This window comes from Numenius arquata, chromosome 10, assembly GCF_964106895.1.
Source record: "Numenius arquata chromosome 10, bNumArq3.hap1.1, whole genome shotgun sequence".
Classification (NCBI taxonomy): Eukaryota; Metazoa; Chordata; class Aves; order Charadriiformes; family Scolopacidae; genus Numenius; species Numenius arquata.
Genome location: NC_133585.1, coordinates 41562814 through 41583819, shown reverse-complemented (window position 1 = coordinate 41583819; position 21006 = coordinate 41562814). Strand labels below are relative to the sequence as shown.

The following is a 21006-nucleotide window of genomic DNA, read 5'->3' as shown; positions in this document are numbered from 1 at the left end:
GCTGTGGTAAAATCTACATTGTCACTTGTTAGGTTCAATTTTGAAAAAAGATTCACAGAAAATACTGGGATAGTGCAGAAACGTGCTTGGCAACAAGTAGCTAAAGTTTATTATTGAAGGGAGGTATCTCTGTGTACCTAAGAAATTCAGAAGATTGCCCAAAGCACCTACTCGCCTGATTCTTCGGAGTTCAGCAGGGGTGTGCGGTACCAGTGTCTCTGAGCTTGGAAAAGTAGTGGTACTAAACTGCGGATGTGGGCATTGTCCGTGGCCTCTAACAATTTTAAGATGGGTTCTTGTGTTGTTTGAATTGTGCAGCTAAAGGTTATTGAAGATTATTCCAAAATAATCTCTGCGCCCAGAATGCACATGGAATTAGAGAGGGATTTCCCAGTAGTGTCCTTCAGTTTGATTCCCCAGTTGCTGTGAGAACTCGTCAGCGTCTTTGGGTGATGGAAGGATGCACACACATGTCAAACACCTGTGGTGTTTGACATACTGGGAGAATATTTTACAGTGTGAAGTGGGCCAGAGTCCCTCATCATTTTACTAGTGCTTACCTTTTGAGTTAATGAGCCTTTTGTGATGTTGACCAGTACTTGAAATAGAATGGAAAAATAGTCTCATGCATTTATGAACTGAGACTCATGGTTGGGTCAAGTAAGGGAAGTTTGGGGTTCAGTCAATTGCATGTATCCTCGAAGTAGCATTTCTACAAATTTTTTAGTAGTCTGTAAGTGGCCTTAATACTTTATCGTTTTATGTTATCATTTAATTTATCATAATATATTACCATTTACCTTGCATTTGATGTGATCTTGTGTGTTCAGATGCAGTTGGAAAAGACAATGTGTTTTTATGCCTCATCTCTTCAGAAGCACTGGGGTACAGATAAAGTGTGTCTGTTTTGGGGACCTTAAGACTGAGGTAACCAGCTTCTAGTAGGAACCGGTTGGGGGTTTCACTGTGTCTCGAAAATGGTACTAGCCACTGGAAAAGAAGGTTGTAAAGCGGAGAAGGCAGTAGGAATTTAACTGATGGCTCTTTTTGCCCTTCATTCCATTTCTAGAGCAGCTTCTCCGCCCCTCTCCAGAGGTGGGTGGTATCTGCCTGGGCAGGGATGATCTCAGCACGCCATTTGATGCAGTGACTGAAAAGGCTTGTCCATGTGAATTTAAAATGATGGTGCAGTTCACGGGGAAAAAACTTGTTGGGCTCATTTTGAGGTGACCAAAACCAGACCAAAGGAAACCTCTGGGTTTGGTCCCTGAAAAGTTTAGATGAAATTAACAAGTTCATTATACTTTCCAACCATTATGCCTGGGGCGGTAGCTTTTCTTTAATGCTGGAATAGCAATAAACTCCTCTCATGGTTCTATCCCACCCATGGCTTGTGCTGTCACTTGACCAGAGCTAAGATGATGATATATATTTATTTATATGAAAAAGTGCACTTTAGAATTATATTCATCACTTTGTTCAGTAGATAAAGAGTTACTATTTATGTTCTCTGCTAGTAAAAATTTTTAGGGCTGCCCCATTTTGGGGATGAAAAATAGTGATTGTATATTAATTTCACTTGTCTCCTGTGGGTCCAGTTACACTTGCTTAAAATGTTAACATCTGATCTCTGCTTCACCCAGTGTGTCAGAGATACAGGTATGTTGGTCGATAATGGAGTTAACTTGGATTCATTCTTTTAGAGGTGTCTTCAGAAACTGGCCCAACACATTTCATTCTTAGTATTGTACTTAGCTGAAAGTTTGTGGGTTTTAATAACACTTTTATTTGTAAGCCCTGACAACTGCAGTTTGAGCTCTGCAACATTCACAACATGAATATGCATCACAAGACACTTGGGTCCAGAGAGGTTCATAGAAAAGTGCACCTCGGTTCTCACAGCTTAATGCCTCTTTTCAAGTCAAACTGTTTGAAAGGTTATTTCCAAGGCACAGGAGAGTCATCAGATTTTCTGCTTTTTTAAATAGATGAATTTTACTTCTACGTGCAGAAGGTGGATAAAAGTAATTTCACCAGAAAGAAATGTCATTGTAGCTCTTCTCTGTGTGCATACAATTGCTTTGCATTTCCCAGTGAAATGCTTGGTGCGTACGACTGGAGTGACTCAACGTAGTGCTTTTCTACAGATCTGCATCATCCACTGTAGAATGCAACCAGTGATGGATCCCACTGAAAGTGGGCTTGGGCTCCCTTTTCAGAACGAAAAACAGATGTGCTGGATGTTTTTTGCCTTAAAACGTTTTCTTCTTTTTCTTTTGTGAAAAACAATAATGGTTAAAAGCAAGATAAGGGTGGAGAAAAGGCAGCAGGCAAAGAAGATTAATGGCTTCTTCTGAGAAATAAACAAGCAGAAGCTGCACTGCTTTTCTTGATTGGGGGGATGGCAGAGCGAATAGTCAGCAGGAAACCCGTTGTTGCTTATCAGGTTATTGTAAAACTTTATGGAAGCCTTTCCTTTTGAATCCGAAGTGAAGAATCCAAATCTGGGCTTAGATTTTTCCTCGGTCAGCTTAAATGCATAGTAGCCTTTAATCTTGACTTTATCAATGTAGTATGCTGCAGAGGCGGAGGAAAAAAAAAAAGAAGTGTTAATAAAACCTTGCATGACCTGCAAAGCTTCTGGTAATGAGTTCAGGTTTCAAATGATTAACCTATCAATTTAAAAAGCCTAATTGCACCATAAAATATTTACTTACTGCTTCTAATACTTGGCTCCTCCTGTCTTAATTAAGTAGAAACAGTACATCAGGGTGGTTTTTATTAAAAGTTAGAATTTGGGAATTTTCAGGACCTACACTGTGAAAGTTGGGTTTGAACAGGGTTTAGAGGTGGGAGCTTGCTTTGCTGGGAAAAGCCAGATGCTGCTCTTGCCTGAACCCAGCTGCAGGCACTTGAGGGGAGCAGCTGCTCATCTGCGCCGTGAGAGGAGCTTCCCAAAAATGCCTGTCCTGCTCCAAACCCAGCTGCTCAGCCCCACAGCAGGCATGACTGTGTTATACTGCGGCACCCAAGTGTTGGGTGAAAATACTTTAATGAAATCATAAATAGCAGTCCTTGGTGAGTAAACATCTCTCCAATTCATGTGTAAGCAGAAAGCTTTCTCTGAGTGCTGTAAAGCATCACGCTATCTGAAAATTAAAATGGGAATGCTATCCTGAGTGCCCTTTAAATAACCTTTGCCTTCAATAACTTATTTCCTTTAATAACTTGGTATTCCTTTGTTTGCAGTGTGAAATTAGCACAGAAAATAAATCAGCAAATGCTCATTAGTGCTATAGTAATAGAGAAAGGGCTAAGTAAGCACTGGAGGAGAAATGCTCTGTCTCTTGTTGGTGTCTAATCTGAAGCCGTGCTTAGCCATGCCTAAGAGGAGAAACCAGGATACATAGACTATGTTTGGGGACAGGTACCTCAGAAGAGCTTTAAGATACCCCTTGTCCTGGTCAGGGAGGTCACTAGCGCTCACCAGTAGGGAACAGTGAGGGCAGGATGTATTGCACCTCCCCTTTTGGCTGTGTGGTTCAGGTACTGAGGCCTTTCTGGTATCCTGTGGCTTTCTGCTTTCCTTCTAACGTTTGGTTGGAGGAAGAGGGATGGGAGGGGTAAGGCCCCTGCAGCATTTCTCATACGATAAGCTATTGCTGAAGATAATTGCCTTGAGCGTTTTGGTCCTGTACCTCCATAATTGCTACTAATTTTTCTCTGAAGTGAAGAACTAGGTTTCTGTAGGTGCACAGGAGAAAGCAAGTAGTGGAACAGGAACTAGAGTTTAACTCCCCAACAGCAGCTGCTTAAAAATCTGGTGACCTGCTGTATTTCTTCTCTATGTCCCTCCTTGGACTTGCTTATGTTTTCCCATCCAATGACCCTAGTTCAGCAGCAAGTAAGAAGGCTCCTGCTTTTCTTTGCAGAGTAGAAATTAGAGTTGTTTCTTGAGAGTTGTTGGCCTGAAGGGCCATCTCCTACTAACTTCTGAAGAGCTGCTCTGCTGTACATGCATGCCCAGATGGCTTCTCGCAGGGTTTAAACTGGAAGCAGCTGTGGCTGCGTTTCACGCGAGAGCTTGATGCCGTTGCTTTGCGTTGTATCTGCCCTGAGCGTGCCTGCAGAATCGGGCCCCTCGGGAGGCTGAATGCTGACGGGGCCGGTTCCTGCTTCTCAACCAGAGCTGCTTGCCCTCTCTGGGGCAAGTCTTAGGGTCTTGCTTAAGGAATGCCTGGGTCTGTGCTATGGAAATGGCTCTGGGGAACCCGAATCTATCATATACTCACCTTTTAAAACCTCTTGTATGTATTTTCCCAAGTAGTAATTTCTGAGTTCGTCATTGTCTAAGGACTGGTCATCTATTCCGTTTGCTGTGATGTAAATATCAATGTCACCGTAGGTTTTTTTAATCCACTTGAGAACTTTGCGCATTCCCCAAGGCACCACGGCCAAACGGGAAGGGGAGCTCAGGCAGGTGATATCCTGCAGAAACTGGATGTCACGATCAAATTCATACTGGCTCCCGTTCTGAGGTTCGTGAATCACGAATCTGGTGGTGAAATGATTCAGCGCGTAAAAGTCAGCTGCACCTTTGACGAGCTGTTTTTCCTCGGTTGTGAAAGATGGCAACAAAGAGTACGAGAGGCCTTTTCTGTTTTTAAAGCCGATGTATTCCCTCATGGTAGCTGGATAGTCCCCAGTCTTAAATATGGGATCAGCAAACCAGCCTATTTCAAACTGGAGAAACCTGTTGGCAGCTTTTGAGTGAGATTCAGAGTAGGGGTTGGCAGGCTCAGCCCAGTCTGAATGCAGGGACAGGGACACTTTGCCGTACTGAAAGGACCGGTACTGCTCGTCATATACTCTCCAGGCCATGGCATGTGCTATTAATAAATTGTGTGCTGCCCGGTATGTATCATTGCTGCTCTTATTGTAGACATCGCTCAGCCGGTTGGGCTCGTTTATTGTAATCCAAAGTTTAACCAAATCGCCAAGTTCCCGAAAACATAAAGCGGCATAGTCTTGAAAAGCGTAGGCAGTAGACTGGTTCAACCATCCTCCTGCCTGCAGCAAAGGACCCGGCAGGCCCAGGTAGGCGTGAGTTGGATAATATAAGGTGACCATGGACTGAACATTGAGCTTCAGTACTTCGCTGACCACACACCTGTAATACCTCAGAACTTGCCTGTTGACCACTGACAAATCGCCGTTGGGCAAAATTAGCGACCAGTCAAGTGCAAATCTGTAATGGGTGACTTTCATTTTTTCCAGGAGGTCAAGCTGTTTTTTAATACTGACAAAATCCGTGCACTGTGCTGGGCGGGTTTTTAGCTTCACCCCTTTAACTTTGTGCAGGAGCCCATCTCCCGTGACGTTCCAGAGGTACAGGCTGGAATCGCAGAACTGCGGCGAGGAAGCCATGGATTCTGCCTGTGAAAATAACAATATATTACAATGGGGTTTAATTCAACGAATGCCTGCTTGTAGTCTGCATTTCTGGCTGTGTTTGGCTGTAGGATTAGTGCTGGATGTCAAGAGGTCCCGCTTAGATGCTCCAGGGGGAAGAGGACAACACACTCGACTATACAGGATTTGCCTGTGCCAGTGGTTATCTGCTCCTTCATCTATGGAAAATATAAAAAGTGCACTTTCTATTCAGCTACACACGTTTGCCCTGACAGAGCATACTGTCTACACACCTACACAACATACATTTTCACACAGATACATCTCCCGGCTCGAGCTCACTCTGTGGTCGTGTAAATAGCAGTTCTCAGCAGCTGGCAGGGGAGCAGGGTGCTGAGAACAAGCACCGGGGGGTATTTGAGGCTGGCACGGATTATTTTGGCACTGCTGCTGAGATCAGCCTTGTGAAACTGTGGCACGGTGTTCCCTGGTCTTACTGGTAGTCCTTCTGCCTACGCAAACATCGGACACAAACAGCTTGTAGCATTTAATATTAGTTGTATCTTTACTATCATCTGCTAGTAAACAAGGTTAGCACAGGACATATCCTGTGTAGCACAGGATAATTTTTTAAAAGCTTTTTTGTAGGATCTGTACTACAATATAGTGAAGTTCAAAATATTTAGATTAAATCTGTTTGTTTTTTTTTTAAAGAAAATGCACTTTTCTGTGCTGTGTATTTCCTCAGAATGTTTAACAAAATATATAGAATTTTTTTTTTTTTCCCCTATGGTTGTCACTAAGTAGGTTAAATTATAGAGCTTTACTGTTATTTTTTGAGTCTGATGTTCGTCTGTTTTTCTGTATGCAATGACAAAAAGGGTATCCCAGCACTGGCCATAAATACAGTTAATCTGCCACATTTAAAGTAGAAATAGATACTGTAGGAACCAGTTTGGAAAAAAGGTGGTATGATCTGTTCTCAAATGTGAGCTTAGATGGTAAAAGCCGTATGTGCTGATGTTTGTTATTTTCTCATGTTGTATAAGTCTTTTTAAACAATGGCTTGTTACCCACTTGTGCAAGCGGCACTTAGAGCCAGGCTCAACCCAGGAATCAGTTTCTGCTTTGTTCAGTAGCTTTAGATGAGACCTCGAGCCTGCAGGTTGCTCCGTTGCCATCAGCGTAACCACCTTGTCCCTGCCCTGTGCCACCCTCTCCGTCGCGCTGTCGTAGGCATCCCTATGGCCACACTGCGAGCTGCATTGGGAAACTCCCCTGGTTGAAGAATAACCCAGGACCAATCAGTCGGGGTCAGCTTCTTGGTCTGAAATTTCCTGATCTGATCTGATCTGCCACGTGAAGGCGCAGGCAGAGGGAGGGCCAGCTGTGGAAGGGCTCCTGTATGAGCACCCGGCACTCTCTGACTAGCTCACCCAAAAACCTGTAAAGTACATAAAACCGAACCTATGCAATTATGGCTAGGCTTAACTTCTGTTTGTAGCGTGCATTGACATTCCTGAATGCAAGGTGCCATACATGGTCATTTATTCACAAAGTAAAGTTGTTGATCGCTCTGCCTCCAGTGGTCTTCCCAATAATTTACACTTACCTTAAGAACAGACTCGGTGATACCCCAGGAGAAGTCACAGGAGAACTGAGCTTGCAAGCTTGAAGTAGACTCCTTTGGGAAGAAGCCATTTTCTCGTATGATTTGTTTATAATAAAGTGCAGATGACTTGGGAATCCTTTCCTTTTTTTTGCTTTTGAAGTCAACATAAAATAGTCCCCGCCTGATGTTGTAAGCGTGTTGCCATTCAAAGCCATCAAGGAGTGACCAGGCCGTGTAACCGAACACATCTATGTTGTCGTATTTAATAGCTGCATAAGAGAAAGTAACATCCATGAGTCTTATATTTAGGACTCTAATGTATATAAGGGGTATTTATGAGAAAGGTCTATTCACTTTGAAAATCTTGAGGGTTCTCTCAACGCTTGTAGGGTTATTGGCCCATTGTAATTAATCGCAAAACTCTGACAGACGTTATATATCTTAGTACTTATTCATTAAAAAAATACATACATCACTAGTTCCTTAAGAAATTAAGTTACTCTAGGATGATTTATAAAATGTGAAATATTACACCATATACAGATTTTAAGTTGCATTTGATGATTTCAAGTTGTATATACCAATAAACTTAGAGAATCATGAATAAAAATTAAAGGTGCAACATCTGATCTAGTTTGTGCCTTTGTATTTGTCATGGAGCTAAAACTCTTTTATTGCTCTACCTTTACGTGAAAGATCTCTGCAAGCTCTAACATTTAAGAATGTCTATTCAACTTCTAAATTGAGAAATTAAATGTGTCGGTATGGGATGTGATGACTTTAGAAGAAGCTGGGTTGATCAACCCAGAGACTGAAGCGCTTGATCTATTCACAGAACGGGTGCAGCACATGAGAGTTTCTTCAGGCAATCTTAAGGTCCCTCCACCTTGCAAAGGAGTATACGTTATATATATAGTCTTTTACATACAATATATGGAAAGGATGACAAAACGACTGCTTTCTTGGATGTGGAACCTGATTCACCAGGAAGGGCAGCAGAATTTCCAAAGCTGGACACCAACTAACAACAACATTCGTTACCCACTTACAGTGTGTGCCAGCTGGCAGCCTGGAAGAAAAAGTCCAAACTCCATGCTCAGTCATGTTAGCTGCCTGTCGCCAGCTTTAAGCTTGGAAAGAATGCCAGATAACTCCTCACGTTAACCTTATAAGGGCTGGAATATCAAGGGCAAAGCAGTGACCAACTGAGGTCACTGAGGATTGTGACACAGCCAGATGGACAGCCATATTTTACCTGCAGTCCACCGAGAGTAAGCCAAGGAATAAAGATGAAGTATTCTGATTTAAAGCTCTGTTCTCACCCAACATTGCTTTACCTTATTTTCTCAGGCCATTTCACTTCGCATAATTTTATATTTCCACTGACCTTCTTTGCCTTAGTCACACCGTGCTGCAACTTCAGCAGGAGGCACTTTGGCACAGGACTTGTATTCATACAGCAGAGTACCAAGGTGCCCAGCCGTACTGTCTTGGTCAAGCATGGTATTTTACTAGCTGCTGGATGAAGAAATTAGAATGCCCAAGAGCTTGCAATGTAAGTTTGTAATAGACAAGACCAGAATGTGGTAAGGAGATGAGGGAATGTAACGAAGCAATGCGATGATATGTATTTTGAAGAAAAGCAACTTCTAAACATTAGGGATACCATGGGAGAAAGTACAAAAATGGCTGAAAATATCAAATACAAAATGCAGAGGTGGAGAATGACATGGAGGATAAAGAGATAGGCCAGAAGGGTCTCACAAGTAAAGATGGAACAAATGGAGGTAGACACATAGGGACGGTATAAGTGACAACTGAGAAAAAAATATTTCTTTCTAGAAGCATACTGAACGGATGGGGACTAAGTTTAACTGCCAAACCAAAAGATGCTGTGCTACTTGAGATAGTGCATGCCTAAATGAGAATTTTTGGCTGTTTAAATGGTTAGGGAAAAAAGTGCTATTTTATGCATATTTTGTGGTAAGAAGAATTAATAGTTAGGTGGGTGACAGGTAGAGATCCTGTGGATCAGCGTGAAAGTATGTTTGCAGTGACAGTGAAAGGAGAGGACAGAAACAGAAGTCAGGATCCACACTGAGTGTTAAGAGTAGGGATGAGAACATCCTCCTAAAAACCAAGGGGATGGCTGGGGGCAGGAAATGAAGGTAGATAAGGTCAGGAGTTAATTAAGCTGCCTGTGTCACCAGAGGTGACAGCCACAGAAGGAGATCTCAAGGCATTTCTGTGTCTGCTTTAGGAGGAGTCTTGGAGTCCTCCTGCAGAAGTACTAGTTTCAGTATCGGCAGGTGTATGCCTGCCACTCAGGAGCTGTAGTTTCAATTGCATCCTTCTATCATAATCAGGGTCAGTTCATTGTAACGGTGATTTATACATCACATATTTCATATGACTCACAGTGCCATGAGTTACAGACATACAGTGCAAAGTTTACAGCACTCTGCTTGAAGACACACACACGACTGTAGCTCCTTTTAGCCTGTTATGTGCTATCGTAACAGCCACTATCCCATTACAATTTGGCCTATATACGTGATGTTTTGAGGTTAATGTGACCTAATTGATTTTACTGCAAACAGCAAGTTATATCTGACTTATCTGTAAGTAAAAATATGAAAATATGTTGCAAATATTATTCCTGATCAGACAAATTAAAGTTTGCTTCAGAAAAAGATGCATTAGTTAAGAGGTATTCCTGTATTTTGAACCAGAGGTTGAAGTATTTGCATACATAAAAACATAGATGACAATTCTTGAGAAGCAGTTATTGGTTGAACATTGACCAAGTATTTCAGAAGTTTGAATCCACTGATGGTTATTACAGCCTGGTCTGCTGTAAAGGATTCAAACAAAGAACATGCTATGGATTTTCTTACATATGTCTCTAAAGATCTACCCGTTCCACACTTCCAAATGTGTCAAGGCAGTATTTAAAATATCATAAACCAAATACTGGCATGTAACCTCCTCAACATCTGGAAAAGGCAGGACATACTGCACAGATGCGCTAGGTGGAGTTTACAGTTTGAACCAACTTTCCATATATCTGAATAGTCTTCATTAGAAGCTTAAGTTTGTTGGTGACACAGTACTTCCTGACTTCGTGTCAGAGTAAACGATGACTCATGTTTTCCCTTTTCTGAGGATAAGAAAGTTTTTTGTAAAGGGATTCGAGCCACCCCATCAGTGCAGCGTGCCATCAGCAGCGGGGCAGCCTGCTGGGAGGATGGCTCTCGGGACCAGCCACTGTCCCTCCTCTCCCAGTGCCAAGCCTACAAACTGGGCAAGGGAGAAAAGAAATACAGGTTTTGCAAGGGCTTTAGGTACTAACAGCATTTATATTTCATACAAAGTTAAATCTTTTGCCTTCAGGGAGCACCCCTGTACACTGGCTTTATGAAGGGCAAATACCGCAATTAGAAGAGTGTTATTAAAATATATTATCTCTGTTTGGCATGCAATAATCCTGAAGAATTATTGCCCTCCTGCTGATTTCCTTTGCACATTTTACGTTGCAGCAGGACCCCAGCACGGCAATGACAGTCTATAGTCACTGCCTTGTTTTCCTGCCGTCAAGGTATGTACCTGCACAAAGGTTTTACAGTTGGGCTGCCAGCAGTGAAAAGCAATATCCAATAGATTTGTTTTCATTAATTTCTGACATAGTTTTGCACTTATTTAGTTTTAAAATCCAATGCAGATGTTGAACTTTAGCTTTCTGGGACAGGGACTATGGGTTTTTTTGTGTTTGTACAACACCTAGCACCAGTAGATCGTGATTCATGACTTGTACTCATGCAGTATAAGTAATTAATAATTAACTTAGTTGCCATTACTATTCTAAAAGAACTATTGAATCATTACAGAGCTAAATATCAAATGATCTTAAAAAGCACTCTGAAAATCCAACAACTAACTTGTGTACAAACCTTGTAAAACCTTATTAATGAAATTTTTCATCATGTAGATGGCTGTGGTGTCATCTGTTTTCACATGGCTGTCAGTGAACCAGCCGTTCTCTGCAATCAAGATTCGAGGACTGTTGTATTCCAGTTTAATCCAGTTCAGTACTTCCCTCAAATTGAGTGACAAATTTTGTCCCATTTTCGGTAGAGTGTTTGGGGGTTTAAAGTTATTAGGACCAAAGGAAAATGCAAAGAAGTCAGCTGTTCCCTTTATGTAGTTTTTCTCATCCTCAGTAAAGCGTGGCAAAAACAATAATTCATTTTTCAGTTCTTCTGGATAATCGCCGTCCCCATGGATGGGTTTAGCAAACCACCCGAGTACTCTCTCCATAGACTGCTGACATTTAGAAATGTCCAAAGCGTCTTCCAATTTGTTAGGTTCGATCCAGTGGGATCCCAATACTATGGACATCATCCCCTTCTGATACGGTTGAAAGTGTTCTTTGTAGTTATGCCAAACTTTTGCATGAGCCTGATGAGAGAAAAATAGCATTTAATTTTAACTCTGTAATAAATCCTTATGTGCGTCAGCAGCTACACAGGCAGGGAACTGCATCTGATTCACTGCAGACTACTATGGAAATATTAACAAACAGTTAAGGCACACTAATTACCCTGCACAGTTCTAATGGACAATTAGTGTTCTACTGCAAGGTACCTCAAGACGATGATAACGCTCAGGATCTCATGTGGGCTGTTCTTGCGACACATTAGGACTGCAGCTTTTTGCCTTTTAACATAGCTCTATATTTCACGAGAGGTCCCCACAAGGATGTAAATAGCTGTTACATGGGCACTTTGGGATGAAGCAGCTGTTAATGGTGGGATCTGAACCGTGTTTTCTAGACAGTCCCATCTAGGTCTTTCATTGTCAAACAGTGATTGCTGGTATGGTTAAAATTTTAAACCATCTTTACAATTGTTCCATAAATTCTGCATCTCAAATGATGTTTCCTTTGTCAGTGTTGGCTCTGTGCTATGGGGTCACCTGGATTTACTCTGATCAAACCACGTCCACCTCCATCCCTCTTCCTGGGATACAATTCTATGTGTTTTAGTTCGGCCTAATCGTGTAAGTGTTCAACTTTTGATATTTGCACAGTCCTTAAATGTAAAATCTTAGAGGAAGGACCCAGCTGCAAAGTTTGAACCCAATTGTGGTTTCACAGTTCTGTGTGAGAATTTTGATCCATGATGTTAGTTCATTTCTTCTTTGTAGCTGCTATAATATTTTTTCTGACAGTACATGCAACAGCACAGAATGCAGCATATTCATTTTAAGTAGAGAGAAACGGCACTTTGGTTTTAAAAGGAAATTTGGCAGCAGTATCTCTTGAGATCTATCAGGTATGGCATGTTTTAGTACTCATAATTGGACAAATATTGTCTGCCCTAGGACAGAAGTTTTGCTATTTATGTTCGGGACAATGAAAGCATACCTTATATCACATCTTAATTCCACTTTTCTGATTATCATCGTGTTTCAGAAAGCTTAACATGGTCACACACCAGAAGTACCTTCAAATGTCCTGTTGTTAATTACTTAAATAAGGGAATACAGCAGTCAAAATTTACACCAAAAAAAAAAAAAAAAAAGGAGTATATGGGAGGCTGAGGAACCATTAGCATTGCCAGAGTCCCTTAAGGAAAAGGGGAGAGCTTGGATGTCAGAGAAGGGTGACTCTGGATCACAGCGGGAGTGATCCCAGAGGATCTGGCACAGGGGAGGGGAGCTGACCTCTCCCAGCTGAGGAGTTGTCAAGTAACTGAAGGTTTACCTTATTTCTGAAGTGTGGCTTTATACTCCTAAGCTGGAAAGAAAATAACTGTTTGCACCCAGAAAAAAACATTGAGAAGCATTGTGAAACACTTAAGAGTGCCGAGTTAGACTGCCATCATTCCCAAGCCAAACAGCATTGCTTACCTTTGCCAGTAATTTCAGTTAGTTTATCTAGAAACACACAGCCTTGACAGTTTAAAAAAACAAAAGACCTGATGTCAGGTAGATATTTGGTTAAGCTAGAGAGTACCGAAGAATTACAGTTTGTGAAATTTTGTGTATCAGTTGTTTATGGTTTCTAAGGTCACGCTCGTAACATTTGTTCAAGGTCTGTCTTTGAAAATACTGATAAAGTAACATTAACCTTTGAAATGCAGGTTCTGTAGCTGAAAAGGGAAGTCAGCAAAATTTTACTCATGAGGCAAACTGCAAGATAGAGTTAAAATATTATAAAACAGATTTCTTACCAGTCTTATCAGAAAATGTAAGTGGCCAGTGCCATGCCCTCAGTTACCTCCCCTGTCCTCTCCCAAAGGTCTAGCCTGGGGTGAGTGCTGGGGCCAGGCTTGCTTTGTTCTCTGCCTCTGGTGATTTCTCACCTGGTCAGTATATTTTTTTTCCTCCAGACAGAGGCTATTAACACCACTGTTTAATGAAAGGTATATGGTTGTGTTGGCTCAACAAGGAAAACCCTGCTGAGGTCAGCTGTATTATGCACAGTGGCGAGTAGCATGACAACGGCACCAGGTGAACCTTAGCAATCACGCATTTCCAGGTGAAGTGGAGAAAGACAGCTTTGCCAAAACCCCAATTAATTAGAATATAATATTGGCAGGTAAAATACAATCAGGGACAACTTACTGTGTTCATAAGCACCTTCAAGAGGTTGATTAGAAAAAAGTAAAGTTACTATTAAAAATATTGTCTACAGTAGATAATACAGCCACAGGTATAATTCTACAGGAGTAGACCTCAAGTACAAGTAAGTACATTTAATATGAGTCAAGATAGGATCCCCATATGTCATATGTGTCACCAATGTCTCACTGAGGGTTAACTCTATTGAAAAAAAAAGTGTCACCTGTCTATAGGGAGGGTTTTTACAGAGGTAGTAGAGACAATAGCATTTGTTTGCCCATAATTCTGTTTTGAGTTGTTAATTATCTGTAAAGCAGCTTAACATTCTCAGATGGAAGGCATCTGCTAAGTGCAAACTATTGTTGATGGAACCGATTAATATCAATTGTTTTTTAAGACCACATATGAAACAAACACCAATTTAAAAACTGTATCATACATCAGTTTGGCTATTTTGAGTAAATCTTGACTAATCTTTTTTCAGTTAGAGTTTAATCCCTAATCTTTCACTTTCCTTGTTAGATCAAGGACAAATGTCAAGGCTAAGTACACAGTGAAAGCAGGATCAATATTGTGTATTTATTCTAGATAAATATGACACATTAATTTCAGCATATTTTCCTGGTATTAATATAGAAATTATCCCATAGACTTGAAAGTCACAGGGTGCGCTAAGTCAGTTAGTATTAAGCCTGTAAAAAGGCTAGATAAGGTAAGTCAACTTAATAAAATAAAGACAACAGTATTGTTCTCCTCTCTTCTTCAAATATTCTTGTACTCCTTAAACTCTGATCCTGTAAGTTACCATGTATGTACGCAAAGAGTTTACTGCTGAAAGACCAATACTTTCAAATTCTTAAGATACGTTAAAGTCAAACAATTTTCCTTGAGCACAATGAGCACACAAAACAATGTCAGGGGTATATGAAGTTATTTTAGCATGCTGGAGGGCAAGAACGTTTAGGAAAACTAGAATGTAAAAAATGCTAATGAAATTATTCTGGTTTTGTTTAATTGTTTGGTTTTTAAGCCATGAAGAGTTAGAATACAGAGGCTGATGATGATGGTGTTAAACATCACTTTAGATGAAGGGCAGGTGTGTGTGCCTTATTTGGAGAGTATATTTCAGTTCAAGGCCCTTTCGGTCCGTGGTAAAGATGCCACGTAGTCAGTAGAGCTAAAGCCCTTATTTTGCAAACTGAGGATGAACCTCAGTCCTTGTGAAGTAAAAAAGGCGTCTCAAGGCAACTAACTTTGCTAAGAGGGTGGTCTGAAGGAGTGAGGCTTTACTAACCAATTTGTTGTATGCTAATTGTCTTGTGTTTGGATTGTGCTTTTTCTGATAATTTCCAAGAAGTGTAAGAAAGCTAACCTGAAAACAACAAATCATACAAAGTGTGAATCAGTGCTGAATTTTACATCATCACTGATGGCTACTACTGTTTGAAAAATCTTTCAGCAAAGACATTTACAAGCATAGACAATTCTCTTGCCCACCCCAGAGCTGTAGTAGATGGAGACAGATTTCCCTCCTCCTGTAATAAATATGGGCACTGGCGTAGATTCATCTTTCTAGACCTAGAAGAAAGGAGGCCCCTTTGGAGGAAGGGAAGAAAGTGTCTGATTGGATGTAGAGGTAAGAATTATTCTCCATTAATTCCGCAGAAATTTGTTTTTGAGGAGAATGAATTATGGGACTTCTCTGGGACATGGTCATCCAAAGATTGCAAAGACAGCAGTGTCCATGCAGGGATCCTGGCATAGTGAGAGCTACCAAAGAGCTGGCAGTAACGCTGCTGGGCACACAGATGAACCTGATCTGTGACAGATCTATATGGAGACACCATGTCTGAAAAGGAATTTATTGTCTTTTCCCAGTATGTGATATGAAGGTGTGTCCATGAAAAAAATTTTTAGGGAGATCTTATTCTGACAGTTTTCTCTTGGGCTTTTCTGCCAGATGGAAAGGAGTGTGAATGATCTTTAACAGGAAAATAATAATAATCCCCTTTCTGCCTATTATATAGCAAAGGCAGAACTGCCTGGAGGGCACTGATACAGAGGACGAAAAGAAGACAGCTTGGTCTCCAGTTTGTGATCTTTGCAAAACTTAATCTAAGTATAAAAGAACATAACTAGATCCAGAGAAAATGGTAATAATATATCAGGCATATATCTCATTTAGCTCCAGCAAAAATGATCTGTCTGCTTTATATTTTCTTGCCTCTTGTCAGATTTATTTACTGTTAAACCAAAGAAATCCATCTAACTTTTCTGTGTGCAGTTTTTTTTTCTTTTCTGCCTCAGTATGACAGCTGCCTCAGGAGCAAGCTCATAGGATTTGTATCTTCTTTGATGTGTCTTTCAGATGTCGCACGACAAGTTACACATTATCATTATTGTTTTCCAGTGTTGGTTTTGTGAAGTACAGTCTCCTTTAATGAAGAAAGGAGATATACTTTTGACGACCACTCTCCATCTGCTATAAGATTCCACATGCTCCTCTTGTTAGTGGTAATGATCATAAAATTGAGAGGTTGATCTAAGTGAACCACTTAGCAATTTATAATTCATAAGCATCAAATTTCATATTTCCTATTCATTTCCATGGAAGTAGTATCAGGTCCTTTCAAATGATCGCTAGCAATTATTACCTTCTGTGTAGGAAAAGCGTAGGTAGCAACATGCAAATACGTGTTTTTTTAATTGAAATTTTGAGCTCTTCTTGTGTGGATTATTTTTGCCACGTGGTTCTCCTAAGCACCCTGCTTAGCAGCCTTTGCTTCCGCATTCACTAGCCCTCTTTATGGGTCTTGAATAGCAAGACCCATGTAAAATGCAGAACTGCCTTTTAAGTAGATATATCTGGGGCATTCCCTTACAAGGATGCAAGGCACAGACGGAAAGCACGTGTATTAGGTGATTCAGCACCTGCAATGCCTTGTGCTGGCCATAGGGCTCTGGGGCTCGATGAAGACAGAACAATCCTACTTTTGTTGTAAAGCCTTAATAAGACAATTATCTACCTAATTACTTATCTGAATTCATTCACGGAAGCAGATCATTTTTTAATCAGTTCCAAAATGCATGGACTTTTTCCTTATGCCAGCCAATTATTTCAGTTTTAAGATGTCGAATTTCTTTAGTCTACTAAAACTGATAGTTTAATTAAGAGAAATTTTGTCAGGCCTCTTCTAGAGACGTAAAAATCTCCAGCAACTTTGAAACTGTTCTTACAATAAAATAATCCAAAGTCCAAAAACCAGAGGTTTATGGTTTGCTATATTGTTTTTGTGATTCTATGAAACTTAGCTTCAGTTTACGATTGATGTATCACAGAAAAGCACTCCTTTATACAAATGGTGATTAGTTCTCACAACACCGCAACTGCAACAGTGCACAGATAAATGAAACTACAAGTAGGACTCATGAGAGAGCCTCATTTAGTTTATCCAAAGGTACTCCAAAAAGGCTTGAGAAAGGTTATTCAGCAATTTGCTAGGCAACAGAGTGGTGGCCAGATTAGTTTCTTTTGAGCGTTACAGACCTGTTTTTCCCGCTCACCATATTTCATGGGTGGCCTTGGTAATGTACTTCGGGTGGCAAGAAGAATATTGTCTTTCAACAGCCTGTCCAAAAATGACACCCCTGACATGGACAGGAACGTGGCTCTTCCTAAAGTTGCTGACATAAATGGGAATCTTTTCAACAGCTTTAACAGGTGTTGCCTCACACTTCCAAAACCTGACATTTTTGTCAGTCTTTTATTTTTGGGAGGACGTTTTTGGTTTGCAGTGGTAAATTAGAAGGTAGTCATAATGCAATGTCTGAGAAACAGATTTGCACATGCCAGTCCTGAAATAAAAAGCCATGTGAAATCTCTTTAAAGAGAGATTCTTAAAACATTCTCTGCCTCTCAAAGGAGAGACGTTTCACAACACTCAAATCCTGATTGTGCATCGATACATTCCATTAATATGGTATTGTCAACAATACTAAACAGACGGAACATTTAGATACCCACAAAAATCTTTGAGAAAGGTTCTGGCTAGTTGGCTTGAAACATACAATACCACCTATAACTTATGTGGAATTACCGGCTTTAATTTCATTTTATTAAGAAAAAAAATTATATATATATACACATATATAAGAAGAATTGAACTCATGTCAACTGGTACCTCAACAATATCCATTTCACCTCCAAGCTCAAGCATCAAACTCTAGCTCTTCAAATACATTACTACAAATTTGAGATTCTTCATGAAGACTTAAGTACTTAGGAATTTTACAGCGCCACTGGTGAGAACTGCTAATACATTAGGTAATGTTCATGGGGCTGTAAGAAAGATACAACATGAAAATAATTTCTACCCCAAAATAATAAAAAGCTAGTTAATGCATTGTGTATTGCTGAAAGTCTCATTAAGTCTTTCATTGAAGTGATTGATTTTATACTCAGATTCACAGACTTTAAAGCTAGAATAAACTACTAGATCAAGTCTGAGATTTAAATAACATTGAACAAGGAATTTGGTCAGAAATTTGTTTATCAGACCCAGCTGTGCTTGGGTTCCTGGATCTCTTCAGCAGAGACACTGCTCCCTATGTGCTGTGTGCTGCTTACACAGACTTTACAGAGTGGGAAAACGCAGAGACTGCCTAGTTGGTACCCCAGATCTGATTGTGCCACTCAGAAATGCAGGCAAGCAATGCTGCAAATGTTGCTGCAAAACAACTAACGTTGTTTCTTTTACATGTACTATATCAAATACATGTTCTGTAGCACTTGAAAATAAAAAGAATGATTGAGCATCAGTTCTCTTTGAGATGCTTTGCAAATTTCTATAGTTAAATCATTCTTGTGCTAAATCTGTAATCAGTCAGTAACTCAGGATGCGCAATGACTTTTCTATGTGTAAAACTTCTATCGAATACAGTGTGAATTTTCTGAAAAAGGAGGTTCTGCAGGTTCAAGCCCAGAAGCAAAACCAAGAAATACAAACAGTTAGTTACAGAACATTTTTAACTACTCTGGCAATTAATTTTTTTCCCCCACACATACTGCGTTCTGTAGGACAAATACATTCCAATTTATTTGTTAATTGCATTTATAATGTATGGTAGGTAGTAGAAAAATTCTCTTTGTGACAGCTAGGAATAGTTTGAGCAGGGGGAATTATACTAGCTGCTCTATCAAACAGAGACAGGGTAGTGACCTGCTCTGTCAAGTACTTTGAGGGCTACAGAAGGAAAAAATGCTGTAGTGATATTGTTAATTCTTATCTTAAACTGCTGGTATTGGAAATTGTTTTAAGTTATAGCAAGGGAAAATGAGAATATAAGCTCCTATGCATAGGAACTGGCTACTCTGTAGAATGAAATTAATAATCTATCAGAGGAGATGCTGTAATCTCTGTAATGCTGTTGAGAATACCAGGAACAACATCTGCACCTTTTCCTTAAAAAATATGACCCGATTCAGACTTTTTGGCCTTCCCAAAGAAAGAATACCATGAACTTAGGACCCAGTGCTGCAGCTGTTGAAGCTATTGATCATGGGATCAAGCCTTTTGGATGTGTAGTTCTGTAGAAGACAGTTGATAACTAAGTGGAAAGAATAAAGAAGTAAAATCATGCTCTTTAATAGTCAGATTCTATAGGCAAAATCTAATTTAAATAAAATAATAAACAAGCACTTTAAGACAAATAATTACTGAGTCAGCTATTGTGGCAACAAGAATAAAATCAATATGAGGCTTAAATAAAAAGACTGCATTAGCTGAGGGTTATTTCTTGGTGTTTTCACATTCCTTGATGTTTTTTTTTAAACATTGATTACATGATTGATTCCTCCCATCAATTCTTGTGGCAGTACAAGATCAGTGTAAAATCTTACTATACCCTACCTTGATCAAATTGTGTCCTACAGAGTAGACGGTTGTTAATTTCCCTCTCTCTCCAGGAGCATGGACACCTGTGCCATACCCATGCCAAGCAATTAAATACGGATTGTGGATTGTAATCCAGTACTTAACACGATCCCCAAAGGTCTGGAAGCAAAAGGTGGCATAGTCATTAAAGATATCAATTACTGATTCATTTTTCCATCCCCCATATTTTTCTTGCAGCATCAAGGGCAGGTCCCAGTGGTACAGCGTAACCACGGGGTCAATATTTCTGTAGAGCAGAGAGTCAATAAGGGTGTTATAATACTGAAGTCCTTTTGCATTGGGAGCTGCCACCACTCCAGTGGGAAAAAGCCTTGACCATGAAATTGAAAACTGGTAAAAAGTAACTCCCAAAAAATCCAAAGCAGACAGATCTTTGTCCATCAAGGTGTAACTGTCACTGGAGGCATCTGTGCTGTCAGCTTCCCGGAACTCCGAGTGGATGAAGTGGTCCCAGATGGAGAAGCCTTTCCCGTCCTTCCTCCAGCTGCCTTCTACCTGGAAAGCCCCCGTCCCTACACCCCAGAGAAACTCTTTGGGGAACGTGTCATACAAAAACATCTGTGTTTCACTCACAGGGCTGAAGTGGGGGTCCTTTTTCCACACAGATCTTCCCTCTCCAGCAAGCCCAGTAACTATCCTTATGAAAACTAACGTCCAAAGAGCAACAAGTCTCTCCAGCCGTCGGCCACACATTATGCCAGTTTACAGCGCCAGTGTTAAAAGTCAGATTTCTTTCACTGACGGTGAAAAAAATCCATTCATTCGCTGGAGTCCCCGCCGTGCACACCGTCTTCATTTGCTACGAACTGCTGGAGTGTCTTATCAAAGCTTCACTAAAACCTTGTAATTGTAAAAGCCCTGTCAATGATTAGCCTGAACTGTGAGACCTAGAACGGGTCAGAGAACGGCATAATTTTTAAGGAGGTGGCCTCTGTATGACCACTGAGACACCCACCTGCCTTCCTACTGCAGGAAAATAGGTTGCCTGAACAATATAAACGCTAGTAACAAATTTATCATCATTTAAAGTTCAGTCATTCGGGTGGGAGAATATAGGTGATAGAGGGTGCTAAGAACCTATCACCTCCTTTATTCCTCGTGCAGTTGTGTTTTAAGGAAATGTGGCAGAAAAATAATTCAGACTACATCATCTCCAATTAAAACGTGATTTATCCTCCTGTATAATTGGATTGCTGGAAGGGCAGCATGTCATTCCTCAATCCTGCCCTGCTCAAACATCCTACTTCTGAAAAATTTTCCCTGGACCCATGGGAAATTTTGTCATGGAGAAGAGAGATATGCAAATCCCACTGATTGATTACATAAAAATACAAAGCAAGCAAAGCAAGTCAATATTTCTTTCAAATTCATCAAACTGTTTTTCTGTCCTATATAAAAGTCTGC

At 40.4% G+C, this 21006-nt stretch overlaps 1 protein-coding gene across 1 annotated transcript; it reads right to left on the bottom strand.

Moving 5' to 3' along the window:
• Positions 1-1765: 1765 nt before the first annotated feature.
• Positions 1766-20398, bottom strand: KLB (klotho beta). The gene is made up of 6 exons (XM_074155196.1): positions 20309-20398; positions 19558-20274; positions 10975-11482; positions 7025-7293; positions 4293-5436; positions 1766-2577 (listed from the first exon to the last, which is right to left on the bottom strand). Exons 1-6 carry the CDS (start codon positions 20396-20398, stop codon positions 2216-2218), a joined length of 3090 nt encoding a protein of 1029 aa, XP_074011297.1. The 3' UTR covers positions 1766-2215.
• Positions 20399-21006: the final 608 nt, after the last annotated feature.

Bases quoted from the DNA above. Each gene is read 5' to 3' on its own strand.
- KLB (XM_074155196.1), bottom strand. From the start codon at position 20,398: ATGAAGACGGTGTGCACGGCGGGGACTCCAGCGAATGAATGGATTTTT. The intron at 7,294-10,974 runs GTTTGTACACAA...TCTCTTATGCAG, and splicing joins CATTAATAAGGTTTTACAAG to CTATTAAATACGACAACATA. The intron at 2,578-4,292 runs GTGAGTATATGA...CCGCCTCTGCAG, and splicing joins CATACAAGAGGTTTTAAAAG to CATACTACATTGATAAAGTC.